Source organism: Cavia porcellus, unplaced genomic scaffold (genome assembly GCF_034190915.1).
Source record: "Cavia porcellus strain 051 isolate PalLab524CR breed Dunkin Hartley unplaced genomic scaffold, mCavPor4.1 scaffold_13, whole genome shotgun sequence".
NCBI lineage: Eukaryota > Metazoa > Chordata > Mammalia > Rodentia > Caviidae > Cavia > Cavia porcellus.
In genome coordinates this window covers 68,652,882-68,669,543 of record NW_026947496.1, presented here as the reverse complement: position 1 = coordinate 68,669,543, position 16,662 = coordinate 68,652,882, and the positions used below count along the sequence as shown (strand labels likewise).

Sequence of the window (16,662 nt, the reverse complement as noted above, 5' to 3'; positions counted from 1 at the left end):
TGGCCAAGCATTTCAAAAGAAATAAGGAAAAAAAGAGTGGGAGAAGGAAGAATATAGAAGCAAAAACATAGAAAATTTAGGACAAATAGGAAATATAAAATAAAATGTTTAAGAAAGAATTCAAATTTATTAGTCATCAAAATCACTGCAAGCCAACCAAGTACTCTAGATAAAAGAAAAAGGTTTTAAGACTAGATTTTCTTGAGTGATCTATATACAATTAACAAATATCTAAAATATAAGGATATAAAAAGTTGAAAATAAAAGAACTTTCTAAAATTATCACAGAAATAAAAAATGAAAATACAGGAAAAAAAGAAAACATTTTACATGTAGATAAAAGGAATAAAATAATAACTCCAGACAAATATTAAGCAAAGGAAAATTATATAGCTATGTTAAATTGTGAAAAATGGATTTTAAGACAATAATGCATTGCTAGAAATAAAAAGCATCATTACATGATCATGTTCATTTCACCCAAAATTATAGATTCTAAACTTGCATATGTCTGATGCATACCTTCAAAATGACAAAAATGCGAGAAGTTGAGCACATTTTTAGAAAAACTGATATTCTCCTGCATAGTAAGAAATTTTAACATGCCTCTCCCACATTGGCAAGTCAGACAGAAAGATTCAGTATCGATACAGAGGATTTGGTGACATATTTGACTATCTTTATCTAACCGACTTAAAAAGGACCCTCCATTTGAGAATTGTAGGCTTCACCTATTTCATAACACATGGAATGACTATAAAAATTATCAATCTATAGACCATTAAATAAACTTCATAAATTTCAAATAATTAACATTCATCTTCCTATCCACAGTATAAATAAGATAGAAATAATACTCAGATGATATCTAGAAAAATCACCGATTTGGTCAATCTTAACACAATTTTTAAAAGTTCATGTGTCAAGAGGAATTCATAACAAAAATTAGAACATATTTAAAACTAAGTAACATCAAAACACTACATATCATAGCTTGTGGGATAGCATGATTGTGATTAAGGAATTGGAGCTTTAAAATGATTTTATAAAAAAAATCTGAGAAGAAACTAAACACCATTCTTAAGCAGTCTCAAAATGACATTGAATAAACCCAAAAAACAGTAATAAAGGTAAGAGCAAAAAGTATTCATTTCTAGCAAAGACTGATGAATCCTGAATACATTTGTTAAATAACATTTGTCTCTAATGATTTTTAAAATATGAACAAAGCAAAAGGTAATGATAAAAAGGAAGAGCAGCAGCAATTAAAAGAGGACAAAAGCATACCATAACCAAATTCATGCCAATAAACTTTAAAACTGTTTTAAAAGGGCTGATTCCAAGAACGTGACTAAAGCCTGATTGCAAAAGAAATAGAAATAGAAAGCTTGATTTGTTTTTAACCTTATAAAAACCAAATCAATATTTAAAATTTTACATAATAAAAACATCTGGCTCATACATCCTTATAAATCAACTCTACCAACTATTTGAGAGGTAGAAAATTTCCAGATTACATAAGCTCTTTCAGAGAGGCAGGATACCTCAGTGAGGAAGGGCAGCGGTGTCCTCTGACTTGGTTTACGAGGCTATTACAGTACGGACTTCAAAACCAAACAAGGATGAAGAAGGGATCGCTGGCCGGTCTCCCTCTTAAATACAGATGCAGAATCTGAAATGAAACCTTAGTAAACCGAATCCAATAATATATTTTTTTCAAATATTGCATAATAACAAAGTCAGTCTTAAGCTAGGGATTCAGACTTTGGTCTATGTCAGATAAGTTATATAACTTGCTGCATTTGCAGGTTAAAGAATAAAACCCCAAATAATCATTTCAGAAAACACAGCTGACATGGCTTCACAGAGCTACAGAGTAAAAGAGAAAGACATAGTGGAAAAGAAGGTGGTCCTCTGAGGATATGGCAAAAAGTTAAGATTTATTTTGTTTCTATAATATTGGAAAATATTAATGGACATATTCTTTGAGCTCTAAGCACTTATAGTGAGTATTAAAACAAAGAAACAAATATTTTCATAAAATAATTTAAAATACTAAAAATAAAGGATATGTGTAAATGCCTTGATAAAATAGTTACCTTGCTTTTGTTCTATTTCTTCAAAGTCCTAGAAATAGCCTGCAGAAATAGATTTTAAAAATCATTTTGAGGCCTTCCAGACCTGTTTGTAACTATATATCTGCAGGCACACTGAAGGTCACTTCAAATAATTTTCAACATACTTCATAAAAATGGTACACATTTTGAATTTGATGGCCCAATTAATATTCATAAAGAAAACTAAAATAATGTGAAATTGCAGAATTATAAAATTAGTGCAAACTGATTACTACATACACAATTTATGTAGTTCTCTTTTTTCGTTCCAACTGAAAATTTCCTAGATTCTTTTCACATGTCCCCATTCAAATATTTAATATTCTTTTAGAAGAATCCAGTTTTGTAGAATCAAGTGTTACACCAAAATTTCAAATAGTCACGCCATACCAGATTAAGATGTTACTGGGCCCGATTTAAACTGCTAAACACCATGTTCAGAAGCCAAATAATACGGCAGACAAAGTTCATGGAATTAGGCCTTGTCTTCTAGTTACCCACAAACCAGAGCCCTGCCAATGATTTTGGCAAGGGTTTCTTAGGAATAATGGAACTGTATCCATAAACTCTGGGACAATAAACTGAGTAAAACAGAGATTTTAAAATCTTCTCTACTTTTCCAGTGGCCTGTGTTCTGAAATGTGTTTTACACTTCAGTTATTGAGTCTATTTTCTGAACAGTAGAGAGTGTCAACATACTAATGAAGTAGGTGATAGAGCATCCCCTGATGCATTTGTCTCCCTCTACTGATATTTTCTTCATAATCTGATGGGAAATAAAAGAAAAAAATAAAGCAGCAATGTGTTATTTTAAAATGTCAAGTCTTCAATTGGTGGATTAATTGACACCACAACTCTATCATGTAAATTTGGAAACATTTTCCATGTTCTGTTGAAAGAAGGTACATCTGGCAAGAAGGGTAAATTTCTAATGTTGTCACTGGGGTCAACTTGGCTGATCAACTTAGCTGAGGCAGTGACGCTGTCTCATTCAGGGACTTCTCACAGCTATGTATGTAGACACTAAAAACTCCTGTCCATTTGCAGATGTTTTGCTCCCTATGAAGGCTGATTAAGTGCAAAAGGGCGAGAATTTATTACTAATTTATTAGCCTAATAATGAGCCAAAAGGAAAACCATAAAATGACTATAATGCATTGAAAGTAAGGGACCAGGAATATATTTTGAAATTTAAAAATAAACCTTTAATCTTCAAAATACAATACAGACATCATTTAAAAATAGAATTAAGATACTGAGTATAGACTAAATTATCTGATATTTAGAGAAGGTAATTAAATGCACTAAAGTGAACTATACCTGACCCATCGTCCCATGTAAAAGTGATTTGACACATTCAATAAAGATGGATGGCAGAGCTTCTGCTCCAAAGGAGAACACTGCCAAATGAGTCCAAGTTTTACACACACAATTCCCAACCAGGGCAAGCAACAAGGGCCAGCACGGCAAGCGCGGAGGTTGAGAGAGCTCGGAGAACACAGCATCTCACGGGAGAGGACGCGAAAGCGGGGAAGGGGAAATTGAGGAAAAGGCAGCAAGCAGTAAGGTAGACGAGTAAAGTGACAACCTCCGATCGTGCTTTGCAAGTTACAGTGATTGGATTCGTAAAGCACCTGATTTGTTTTGTCTCCCTCAGTGTTTACATATCCCGAAAATGGCACCCACGATTTCAGCGACCAATCAAAGAACATAAACCACCAGGTATTTATGGAAGTCACAGAAGACAGATCAAATAGGAATGAATCCTTAGATCAACTGCAGCTCACCACTCAAGGAGGTCATGAGACCCACTCAGTGGGTCGCAGGCCAGTATTTTTAGAGAATAAAATAGAATGATGTAGTATGATGTGCCATAGCATAATAATAAGTTAAGATAGTGTCATGTTAAGATAGTGTCATGTTAAGATAGTGTCATGGTGTATAAATATAAAAATGATAACTTTTGCATTGTGCACTTTTTGTTTCTCTCACCTAAGTTTCATAAAAATTGATATGTACTATATAATGAACATTATAGAATTTTAGTATAACTATGTACAATATAAATATATATTTGCTATATTATATATGTTCATATATACAGTTATGCACTTAGTGGAACAGGATAATAGAGTGTATGATACCATTTCAAAGAGCAGAGTAAATTGTAGATGAAAAGTTTACATGCAGTTGTATGCAACTTTTATGTTTTATATACATCATATCATATACTTATATATTTGATATAACATATTCAAATATATTATTCAATTATATATTTCACAATATATTGCATAATTTAAATTTTATATTGTAAAATATGTAACATTTAAAATATATTTGGTTAATAATAATAATTAATAATTTTTATTATACTTGCATGACTACCTATAAATTGGAGACCATGATAAAATTACCCTACGGCACTGTTATGCAGTTAAATTATGTTGATGCATGTAACATAATGCCTGACACATAGTAATTATCAAAATTGGTAGCTTTTATTGTCATTGTGGTACCATGTTATAAACTGTATCAGTCTGATGCTAAAAGCTGTGCTTTTTCTCTAACATGAATGATTTATCTACCAGATGAATAAACAAGGTACCCTTTGATATGCTAGATCCCAACTTTCAGCTGATAAAACATCAGTTTAGAGAAGAGCTATTTATTAATATTTACCTATCCTTCTTCCTTTACAAAAAAAAAAAAAAAATTCTCATTCCTGGACCCAAACCTAGGACATTTTTTGTGAACAATAAAGGAGGAAAAAAATTATTTGAAAAAGGTTTCAGTATTTCTGACAATGAATTCCAAATAATTGTCTTCAAATGTTTTGCAATGATACCTAACTCAGTTGAATTAAAAATAAAGTTGACAGGAAATCATTAATAATGGTTTTTTAACATGTAAGATGTATGCCCTGAAATTACATTGCAGTAACTTTTCTGCTTCCTGTTTTATTTTCTCTTGTAATTTCTTCTTCTCTTTCTCATTTTTCTTTTATTTTCTTTTTCAGGGACCTCCTTCCAAAGACCCATTACAGATAAACACCTATGTTGCCTTGTACAAATTTGTGCCACAGGAGAATGAAGACTTGGAAATGAGGTAAAGATTTTTTTAAAGAAAAGAAAAAAAAAGAAAATCTTAGAGTCAACATTTTCCATGTTGAAAAAACATCTATTTAAGAAGTGACTCTTAAATATTAGCATGCACCTCATGATTTGCAGAATTGTTAACACACAGACTGCTGACCAGCCTCCTGGTTTTCTTATTCAGGGAGCTCACTGTGGAGATCAAGAAATCACATTTGTAACCTGTGTGCAGACAGTGCTGATGCTACTTGTCCAGAGACCATATTTTGGAAGCACTGTACATAGTTAAAAGTGCTCATGGGAGTTTTCATGAAGGTTAAACATTAAATGCACCTGGCATCCAATGGAGTACAACAAATAATTTAAAAATATATACTTAATCACCAAATTAACGTTCACTATCATAATCAACTAAGAACTATGCTGACTGAAGCCCTTGGGAGGATGAGTTTTTCAAGCTTACTAAATCTGAACCTTTCTCTTGTTCAGAGTTTGAGGTTACTAGTGTTTCAGGAAAGATAAACTGGAGTCAGCCCAGGGTTTACAACCAACTTGTGACCTTAAGCAATGTGTAAACATCTCATTACTCTGATATCTTTATATGGGAAAGATTAACAACAATCTCCTCCCTTTAAGGAATTTGTCAGACCCAAATGAAAAAAGTGCACAACACAGTGCGTAGCCATCACAAACACTCAGTAACCAGTAGTAATTACAATTTTTATAGTGTGGCGCTCGCTGTCTACCTTAAAGGAAATGCCTTATTCTTTTCTTCTATTCACAAGCCCAAATCATGTGTCACTTCAGAAGATGGTTGTGTTTCCCATCCTAGAGCATGAAAGACCAGGTTGCTTTTTCAGACAAATGAGCCTTTAGAAATGCATTCTCCCTTCTTCTAAAAAAGAATGGAGAGTTAAACTAGCGCTGAAAACTACTTAATTGCCAGAACACTGGAGAAATAGCCTCCATTGGGTACACTGGCTTGTCTGGGTGCCATGCAACCAAGATATCAATTACCAGACTCACAGCTATTCCCTTCCAAATCCAACCCCAATTAACTGTTTTTCCACTTTTCCAAGCTTATATCGATACATTTTCTGTGATGGGTCCATGCCTCAAGGAATGCAACTTCTCCTCTCCCACTTTCCCCAGTGCTAGAAGAGGGAGGGGGAAAAAGGGAGAGAGGGAGAGAGAAAGAGGGGGAAGAGGAAGGAAGGAAGGAAGGAGGGAAGGATGGAAGGAAGGAAGGAAGGAAGGAAGGAAGGAAGGAAGGAAGGAAGGAAGGAAGGGGGAAGGAAGGGGCAGACAGAAAAGCAGGCACTGAAGGGCTCTAGTTACCTTGGGTTCGCATCCCTTCTGCCATTAGGGACCCCTGCCGTTCAGGCCCCCTGCTGGTGGGTACCACTAGCAGAAAGACATAACAGCAGATTTATTCCTGCCTGGCATTCTGACATTCGCCCTGGCTTACACCCTAAAGTTGGCCTAGTGTCAGTACTAGTTTGAGGTCAGTTTCCAAGTGATTCTTGGACATTTCCAAAGCAGAATTCATAGGCTGAAAATCCTGGCTACTTAGTTTTATTCAGACAATTTAGCTCTTATACATCTGAATTTTCCCCATGGTTGAGGAAAACAGCTATGGTGAATTCACTGACTGGAGTTGAAAATGTTACCTGAACAGTGTGGCATCATCCATGCAAGAGAAGTAGATGGCATTTATCAAGGGTACCCTATTCCATCAGAGATCTGGCAAGCCCTGTGAGTCAGAGAGGAGCCTGCCAAGGATGTTTCATTGCTGGAATAATGCTTACCTTCAACTGATGTCCACAGTTAACTCTTAGCTGATAAGACAAGGGTGACATGTATTTAGTCTGCAATAAGTGCAATATTTTGAGTCCTCATTGAGACTGTGACCTCAGTGTCTAAAATTTAAGATTTAGCAGCTTCATATTGTATAATTCCTACCATTTTGTAGTAGACTATTATACTGAAGCCATGTTTTTGTGATTTAGTATAATTCTTTGAATGAACTGGTTCTCCTCAAACCATCAGGGAAAATCCAGTTATTAAAATACCATTCTTATTTACCTGGATTCTGACTCAGGGGGACATACCAAGTATCATCTTCAAAAAGAGAACAAAGAATTGTTTCCTGAGAATACAGGAAACAATAGGAGTGTGAAACTGTGAGGAGAAGAATGTGCCTGGCAAAGCTGATTATCTTAACAGAGCAGATGGATCATGGCTGCAGCAAACATTTGTTTGAAATTTGCCTAATAATAAAGAAACATCTTTCTGCCAAAGGCCAGTGGTCTAGATCTCTCCAGAGACCTCTGGTTTTGCTTACCTGACTGCCCATCCCAACCATCAATGGAGCAGAGAATCTCCAGCCTCTCCCCTCAGGATAAATGACATCATCATCTGCTCAGCCTCAAACCAACCAAGGAGGTTCCCCAGTTCTTCACGTCCCAAACACCTTAGAGGCTCATTTCCTGCTTGTTCGCTTCACCTAAAATCTATTGTATCCACCCTTTATCTTCATCTCTCATCTGGATGATTATAGATTAGATCTTATCTGGTCTCTGTGTTTCTCATCTTGCTTTGCCCTCTCTTCCATTATAGGTCTCCCTAAGGTGATGATACCTTGTTCAGGACTGCACCTAAAATTTAGAGTCAGACAGACTATATTCATATCCCTTCTCTTCCTGTCTCTAACAATAAAGCACATCCCCTAACTCTCTGATCCTCAGTTTTCTCATAATGAAGATGAGGAAAATCAGGCCCTTCCTTACAGGAGAGATGCAACTAAATACAATAACAGCATCTGGTACACTGTAAGAACTTAGTAACATTAGTTTCACCCAACTCTACTTAATATTCTCAAAGTAAGTGCTTTATTTTCAGAATCGAGAGAAAGAGAAACAGAGAGAGAGAGAGAAACACCAGCATGAATTCACTGAATATTTAAGTGAATAAAAGTGTTGAGTATCACTGGACCTGAATTTAAGTCCTTGCCAAGCCATTCACTTGGTCATGCAACTTGCACGAATCCTGGAAAACCTACACGAGCCATCTAAGCCTGAGCTTCTGCTTCCTCAGTTGTAAAAGGTGATCATTATTATGCCTGCCTTAGACCTACTCAGAGCACACATACTTGATCATACTTCTGATCCTCCCAATGCCCTTATAAAACCAGAATATCAATGGGTCTTTAGTATCTGCAGTCTTATCACTGATGAGCTCTCTGTTTCATTGATACTAGCCCTTTTTCTTCTCCAAAAAGACTGTGTGTACGACAGTCTTCCTAGAAGTTCTTCTTCCTGCAGTCTGACCACTCTATCAGCCATCAACTGCTTCTCAGCTCTTCATATCTACCCCACCCCGCCACTGTCAAACACACTCAAACATGCACACACGCACATACAAACACTGTACCAGTTAACAATTAGTCACCCTCCAGATTTTGGCTCAGCCTGACTTCCTTGGTACATCTCCTCCTGGTACATGCTAGGCTACATGCCTTTGTAACATACATTTATAACACTCTATTCCTTTCATTTAAATACTTACTTCCACTTGTGTTTATATATTTCTGAAATTATTTCAAAGCTAGGAGAGGTCGGTTGGGGCTTATGTTCTGGAAGTGTTGGTCTCTGAGCCAGGTGAATATTATTTATCAAGAAGAAATTGTAGAAAGGAAGATTAATAATAGCTTTGTTATTCAAAGATAGTAGAATTTAGGGCAGCAAAAGAGATTCCATTGGAACCCTTTACCAAAGCACTCACAGCAGGAGGATGTTCTAGGAGCGCCCCCCCCCCCAGGGTCAAACTCACAACTTACGCTTGCCGCTAAGCTAAGCTAAACCCCTGGCCCTCAATTAGGTTTAAAAGACTGCATAATGAAGTCTTGGAGTCATTACTTCTTACCAAGTCATCCTTTTTAAATCAATAAGAAAAACTATTGTAGCTTTACCAGATTGATGTTTTAGGTAAATAATCAGCAAGTGTAAATGACTTCAAGTAAACATAAACACCTTGATCATCTAAGACATTGCAAAATAAAAAATCAACAATAAATAAAAGATTGACAGGTCCAAATACATATTTTAGTGATCATACAATGCCTATATAGATAATCCGAGTTTCTATATCCAGGTCATTTTCACTTTGTTAGTTCTTTCCAAATAGATTTATATGACAATGTCCATTTTTTATAAGGAGAAGAAGAAAGAGTGGGAAACATATGAGCTAAGAAAGAGAAAGAAGAAATTGCTTCTCCAAAATTGTGTAAGACATGTACAGATTGCCACATCTGTGCATTCCAGAGCACCTACACATGGGTGGGGAGGTCTTCAAAGAAAAGTTTTATTTTTTTAAACTCCAAATAAGGGTTTAGACTCATACATTGCCAGATACTTCAAAGCAGGAAGAATCAGAATCATGAACAAAGCTAAATGAAAGCAGGCAGTCTCGTGTCCCATTAGCTAATGTTTCCCACAGTCTCTTTGAGAGGGAATAGCCCAAATTCATCTCTTCTGATTTTTCTCAAGGTATGACTTGAAACTTGAGTTGTAAGTGATTTTAACCCTTGTATGGTTGTTGGCAGTATTGCTCTCAATGAGCTATTTACTGTAATCAAAGAATTCAAGAGGCAGTCATTCTGGAAACATCAGAAAAGTAGAAGTTAAAATCCAGTGTGAAGTGTTGTGGGTGGCAGGTGTCCATGATGCTGTGAAGTATCTCAAGGGAGTGTGGAAGCATTTGTGGGCAGATCAGGAAAGGCTTTGCAAGTAGCTAGCATTGGTGCTGAACTTCCAGAAAGTAGAGACATCACAGATTTATGTGGAGCCTGCTTTTACTTCCACAACGCTACTTTCTACAACTTGCATGAGACGAAGTAACTCAAAAGCATTGGCACAAGGAAAGATATCCAGTAGAAACAGATAAGGAACAATGGTTAAACTTCCGAATAAGACCATCTCTTTAAAAGGTACTGATTGAGGGCTAATGCAAATCTGTTTCAGAAACAAGTTGTGAAAATTCAGTGGAAGGACTTAGATAACTGTTCATTTCAGTCTTGATTCTGAAGAGTGCTTTAAAGGTTCATAGTTCTAGGCTTATAAATCCTGCTATTTTTATTTTATCTTCCAGTGGGACAGTTTACAATTCTTTGTCTCTTTAAAAATAAAGTGAGAGAGACAGACAAAGACTTCTCAGGTCAGAGATGGAGACTCTGGATTGAAACTCAGTGCTTTCTGTGCTACTTACTCTCTACATCTTGTGCTAATTATAATAGTTTTCCTCTCTGCAAAAGCTGACATTTTTTGTCAAGAGTTAGATTTTTTTCTTTTGAATGACTCATGATTGTACATATTTGTAAGAGTAGCATGTGCTATTTCAGTAAATACGCATCATGTGCATTGTTCATATCAAGATAATTGCATATCAATTTAAATATGTACCTTTTCTGTTAGGAGCAATCAAAATCTCTGCTAGCTATTTTGAATTATATCATTGATTGCTTCCAGTGATTACCTTACCTCACTTCTAGAAGTTACTTTTCCTATCTAAATGCACACCTCAACCCATTATCCATCCTTTCTCAATTGTCTTTTAGTTGGTGGATTGAGGCATTATATTGATCTATCTCATGCTGACCACTTACAAATATTATAGGATTGGTAGGTCCAGGAAACTTGTCATCTCTAAAATGGGTCCAGAAAATGTCATTTCTATTAAAGGGAAATTTTTAAAATTAAATTTATGATTCTCATACAAGTATGAAAGAATACATGTCAAATTTTTACTGGACTCTTATTTAACAAGAACTAATAAGAGAGGGATGAAACATCTGACCCAAAGGAAAATTCAGTATATTACACATATGTAAGTACTATTGGATACTGATGTGAATTTATAGACAGATGCAAAACCTATCAGTATTCATAGGGTAATAACTGACTAGAATCTACCAATAATAGCTCACTTGTATTTCTGTGGACAAGACCAATATGCATTATTATGGAAAAACATATGGACTGATTTCCTTGAATATGGAATAATAGCATCCACATTATCAAAACCAGCCAAATCATCATGTACTGATATGTACAGAGCTGACTAAGCTATTTCCTTTTCCCTTCAGTTGGCTCTAAGCAATGTAAATAGGGCTGGCTGAGATACTGATGTGTAATCTTTGAAGCCAAGGACAACTATTTCCTCACTTCAGCGTCTCCCACTAAATGGTTGAGCCTAACAGGACGGCAGAGCCATTGTTCCTGGACCCTCAACTGGGCTCCAGGTTCAAGACATGAGGCCATGACTTCCCAGGGCAAAAATATTTGCATATCAAAACCGAAGAACCATTCCCCTAAATGTTAAATGCTACCTCAGTTGTGTTGGGCAGATTGGTCTTTCTGCTATCTTTCTCTCTGCATATTGCAGAGGTGATTTGGGGCCTCCTAGCTAGCTCAGCTCACATTGTTCATATAATTCCTGCCATTCTCACCATCACTCGTCCTCAAGCCACTCCCTTCTTCACACAAATTAATAAATTCTAGGTTTAGGCCAGGGTCATAGCCTTCATTCCATAAATCTTCCTCTGGACCAGACCTCAGGACTCCTTGGGTGCTCTTAACTGTAAATATGTCCTACTGTCTTTATTCACACCAAGGGCTGCACTGGAGGTGGTAGATTGATTCCAACATTTCCATGAGATTATAAATACAAACTTTCCAGACTGTGAGGAGGACTAGAAAAGGGAAACAATACATTATAATCAGTTTTCTACAACTTTCATGAGATACAAGTCAAAGGCATTGAAATGGAAAAGATGTACTAGACAGGATTTAAATCTGTCATCTTTGAAGTCTTTCACATTTTACTTAGCTTCACCTCAAATTCTTTTAGCAAATCCGTGAGGTTACCCAAGTAAATAACATTCTACAGAAGAGAAAATTCTGGTTAAAAATGGTAAATCCACTTGTTATAAATCATAAGAATCTCCTGGAGAATATTGTTGAAACAGAGATTTCTGTGCTCCACCTAAATCTACAGAGTCAAGCCTTACTTGTGGATCTGTATTAAATGATCTTTTAGATTCCAATTATCTGCCAGATTTTAGAACTATGACTTTCCAAAAATACTCAGTGGACCAGTGGCAGATCAAATACCAAAACACAGGTTTCCTAATTCTCTGTCAATACTCTATGCACAAATCTCCATTTGGTTTTTGATCTGTGACTCCCATTCTAATATTCTTCACCTTGCAATGCTTAAAAATCTCCATAAAATAAGAAAGGAAGAGCCTTGAGAAGAATAATACAAAAGAAGATTCCCTGGGTGTCTTGTTTCCATTGTCTAAGTACATTACTGCTTGGCAAATACATCAATTTAATTAAAACTAAATGTAATTCAAATGCACCAATTGGATTTTAAAATAGTCTTCACAGTCACCAGGACATCAAAATGCAATTAAGGATATTTGAGGAAAGTCTCTGATGCGTATTATATTCTGATGCTGCACTATGTCAAGAAACCCAGATCCTACTGAATGTCACTAATGTGTTTAACAGCATCCCCCTCACTCAAATGCCTGTTTCAGTTAGGTTCTGAAGAGCATGATTCATGACAGTTAAGGAACATTTACCAAATTTCTTCCAAATGGCTGATGCTACTCTACAGACTTGAGAAAGTACAAGCAGTCACAGATATTAGGAGCAAAAAAAAAAAAAAAAAAAAAAAAAAAATCAAACTGCAGAGGTCAATATTTCTTGATTACTTACTCATATGCTCTCATTGTAAAAGATTCCAGACCAGGATCATGCAAACTGGAAAATTAATCCAGTGAAAAATTAAACAATAGTTCTAAAATTAATGGAACCATTTGGCTGGTTCTTTTGTCTGCTCCCATTACCTTGGTTTTCCAAAAACATCTCTTTTGACTGAGTGATTATGGTTGCCATAAGGTTGATTTGGGGTTCTTTGATGAATGTGCAATCATAGAAAATGTTAAATATTCCTCACTTCAATGTTTTGTAAATAAAATGTGCAGTTCTCTTGAGTTTTGAGGAGGCATAGGTAGTATAAGAGGCAGCTTGATTTAGTGGAATTAATCATGGGCTGAAACTCTGCATATGAATAATAAAATCTCAACCTGTTTACTCATATGAAAGTGACCTGGCTATGCCTACTTCTTTCAATTAGCATTGCAGACCCTCCAGACTATGTAGCTGTCTTCTTCGCTTTTACCAGAATCACCCTTGCAGTCAGATCCTGGGCAGCTGAAGAGTATATTCAGCCCCATGCACACTGTTACAACCTTGTGTGCACTACCTGAAGTAGTTCCAAGGCCAGAATCTGAAGTCACTGAAATCAAAGATGCTCATTAACCAACTTCTGCCAAAGCACTAACTTAAAAACAGAGCAGTCAGGTTCAGTGGCACACATTTGTAATCCCACCCTCAAGAAGCTGAAGTAAGAGGATTCCAAGTATAAGGTCAGGTTGGGCACTGTAACGAAATCCTGTATCAAACAAAAAAAAGAAAGAAAGAGAGAGAAAAATAGGAAAAAGACTAGATCTTCTGATTTCCAAGTGAAAAAGCCCAGGTTCCGAGAAATTTGCGTTTCATTGTACATCATGCACAGTACAAAGATTTCCACACTTGCTTTCTCATTTAAGCTATACAGCAATTTTATAAAGTAAATACAGTTCAAAATATTTCTTATGCACAATAAATGATGAAGAGCTGTAAGTCAGCAAGGTATATGTGTTTCAGACTTTTGTTTGGCATTATTTCCATACCTGATTCTGCCCTCCCTACCCTCAGTAGTTGCCTTTCAATCAGGGATGATACTGACTTGGAATTATCAGCTGTATATCCTTTTCCTTTAAAATTATCAACATTCTGAGTGCAGTAATTGTCTTAACAGTAATAAAAAATCCATTGTGAACTTTTATAAATGTGCTTCCCAAAAATTACTCTTTATTGTTCAAAAATTTGATGGGGTGCTATCATCATCTTCACTTTAAAGTTAAGAAAACTGAAGCTTATACAAATATCTTAAAATCTGTTCCCAGTATATTAGACCCAAAATGCCATAAACATTCAGAAAATCACTTTCCTTTCCTATAATCTCCTTTGCTAATGGGCAGAGATGAAGGAGCAAGTAAAAACAAAATTCCTCTGACTTCTAAAATGCAAGTATTCAATTTGTCCAAAACATTCATAAAACAGAGAAGTCCCAAGATCATCCTACTTTGATCATGTTTCCCAAAGGAAGGCCAGCCTGAGATCTCAGGTTGTCTCAGACAGTGGAGGAAAAAAACTCTTTCTCAGAGGATGAGATATCCTCATCAAGAGGGTATCAAGGTCTTGACCCCTAGGAATTTATGCCCTACGTGGGAAGTGAAGAGAAGATGGATAGTGGGGCCTTAGATCAGCTCACACTACTCTTTCCAGAATCCCCCATCCTTGGAGCATCAACTTTCTTTCATAACGCTATACAAAGCCTTCCCTATAGCTAACCAAGCTCAGCTTGCATTATTCATTTGCTTCCTGCATATTGTACTTGCCAAGTCCCTGAAGCCAGTTTACTAGTGGCAGAAAAAATGAGCTCCAATACCTTAGTAGAAAAATGAGAAATGAAGGACTTCCCTCCTTCAGCAACCCAGGTAACAACCATAAATCTCACATGTACATGGACACAGTCACTTATATGCTCACAAATAAATCCTGTGTTCCTCACCAGTAAGCTATAATTCTATAGTTACCTTTAGTTATTTTATTTCTATTCTCATTGCCTGTCCATAGCACCTTCACCATTTCAAACATTTCCATCAGTCATGGAAGAGCTAACCTGCAAGTCTTCCTCGGGACAGATTTTACTGAACAAACAAAAGGAAAGGCCAGCTGTAGCACTCTGACCTGTCTTTACCAAATAAGATACTGGTGTTTTTATTGTTAGCAGTTGCATTATACTTTGTATTTTGATACAATGCAAATAGAATTTTTGCTTGAATTTTAAAATTGTCTTAGTTAAGCAAAAGGAATATTTTTAATTGTCTGGAATCTCATCACATGGGTCTCTAAAACTTAGAAATAAATTATAGAATCCACACTACATGGATCAGAAATGTAAAGTCACCTGAAAGAAAGAGACTGTTAGGCCAGAGTGGGATAATTTAGATAATGTTTTAAATTTGACAAAATCAATAAAGAATTATTCCATAGAAATGGGGCTGTCACTTCCAGTTGTGAAACAGCTGCAGGCAGAATCATGCATTGTCCATCTTGAGAACAACCAGGAGAAGAAGAATTATAACCATAGGCCTCCTTCCCTCTTGGGCCAGTGTCAAAGTTTCTATGTAGAACTGCTTGGCACGTTTTAATTTAATTCTTTAATAGCAAAATTCAATATGCCAATACCATGATAGGAGAAAAGAAGTAAGTTGAGAAGGTAATAAGTTACTTTTTCTCACTGCTGAGGCAAAATACCTAATATCCAAAGTTAAAGGGGGAATGGCTTATTTAACTCACAGTGTATAGAGGTTGCAGTCCTTTGGTTGGCTCCAAGACAGGGTGGTATATAGCATGGAGACAAAAGTTCATGGCATCAAAATAAAACAAAAGCAACAAGACAGAGCAAGACAAACCTCTTTCTGTCTCTTAAATTGTGTCCAATCTATTGGGACTAGAGTGGTGCCAATCCAGTTAGTGGGCTAATCCAGCAATCACCTATCCCTAATTCCAACGCCCTTAATCCCAGCATTAAACCATGAATCAATCACCCCACTCTAGATTCAGCCACCTCTAAAGAAAAACTCCTATGACTACTTGAGAGTTTGGGGGTACATCTCAACCTAAACCATAACAGAAAGTGTTGCAACAGCTGATTGTTATGTGTGAAGGGCTGCCAGGAAGGACCATACAGCTGCTTGTGGCTAAAAGTCAGGATATCAGGAAACTGGAACTACAGGGGCAGTTTATATATGGCTACCCATAGAGTTTGGTAAGGTTCCCTACACGTTGGATAATTTAAATAATTTCACAAACTCTAGAGCATAAGGACTGTCCCTCAATTTCTGATACCTGGATCCAGAATGAGTGATTAAAACAGATACATAGTGATTCAGAATGGTCAAGCCCTAAGAAGGAAAGTTGCTGGATGTATAAACTTAAGAAGTGGAATTGACTAATCTGGGCCTCAAAACTGGTCATCATATTAAAAAAAAAAAAAAACTATATCGTAGACTGCTTTTATCTTGTATGCTGTATGTACCACTTAGAGCCCAGTGTGGAAAAGAGCTCTAGATCTGAAAGCAACCCCCATGGGAAAGAATGCTGAGACTAAAGGGTAGTGTTTGAATGAGTACAGTGTGTACAAACCTCACATGCCACAGGTGTTTTACAATTGTTGTCTTGGATTCAAGTACTACCCTAGAGAAAAATCCT

General features: G+C 36.3%; 1 protein-coding gene across 4 annotated transcripts in view; it reads left to right on the top strand.

Annotated features, from left to right (window-relative positions):
- Positions 1 to 16,662, top strand: part of Stac (SH3 and cysteine rich domain) — a 131,606-nt gene that overhangs the window by 100,893 nt on the left and 14,051 nt on the right. For all 4 annotated transcript variants that reach the window (XM_013156509.3, XM_003473473.5, XM_023566567.2 and 1 more), the window contains 2 exons: positions 3,775 to 3,839; positions 5,137 to 5,225. In XM_013156509.3, coding sequence (XP_013011963.1) covers positions 3,775 to 3,839; positions 5,137 to 5,225 — 154 coding nt within the window. The remainder of the gene's footprint in view (positions 1 to 3,774; positions 3,840 to 5,136; positions 5,226 to 16,662) is intronic.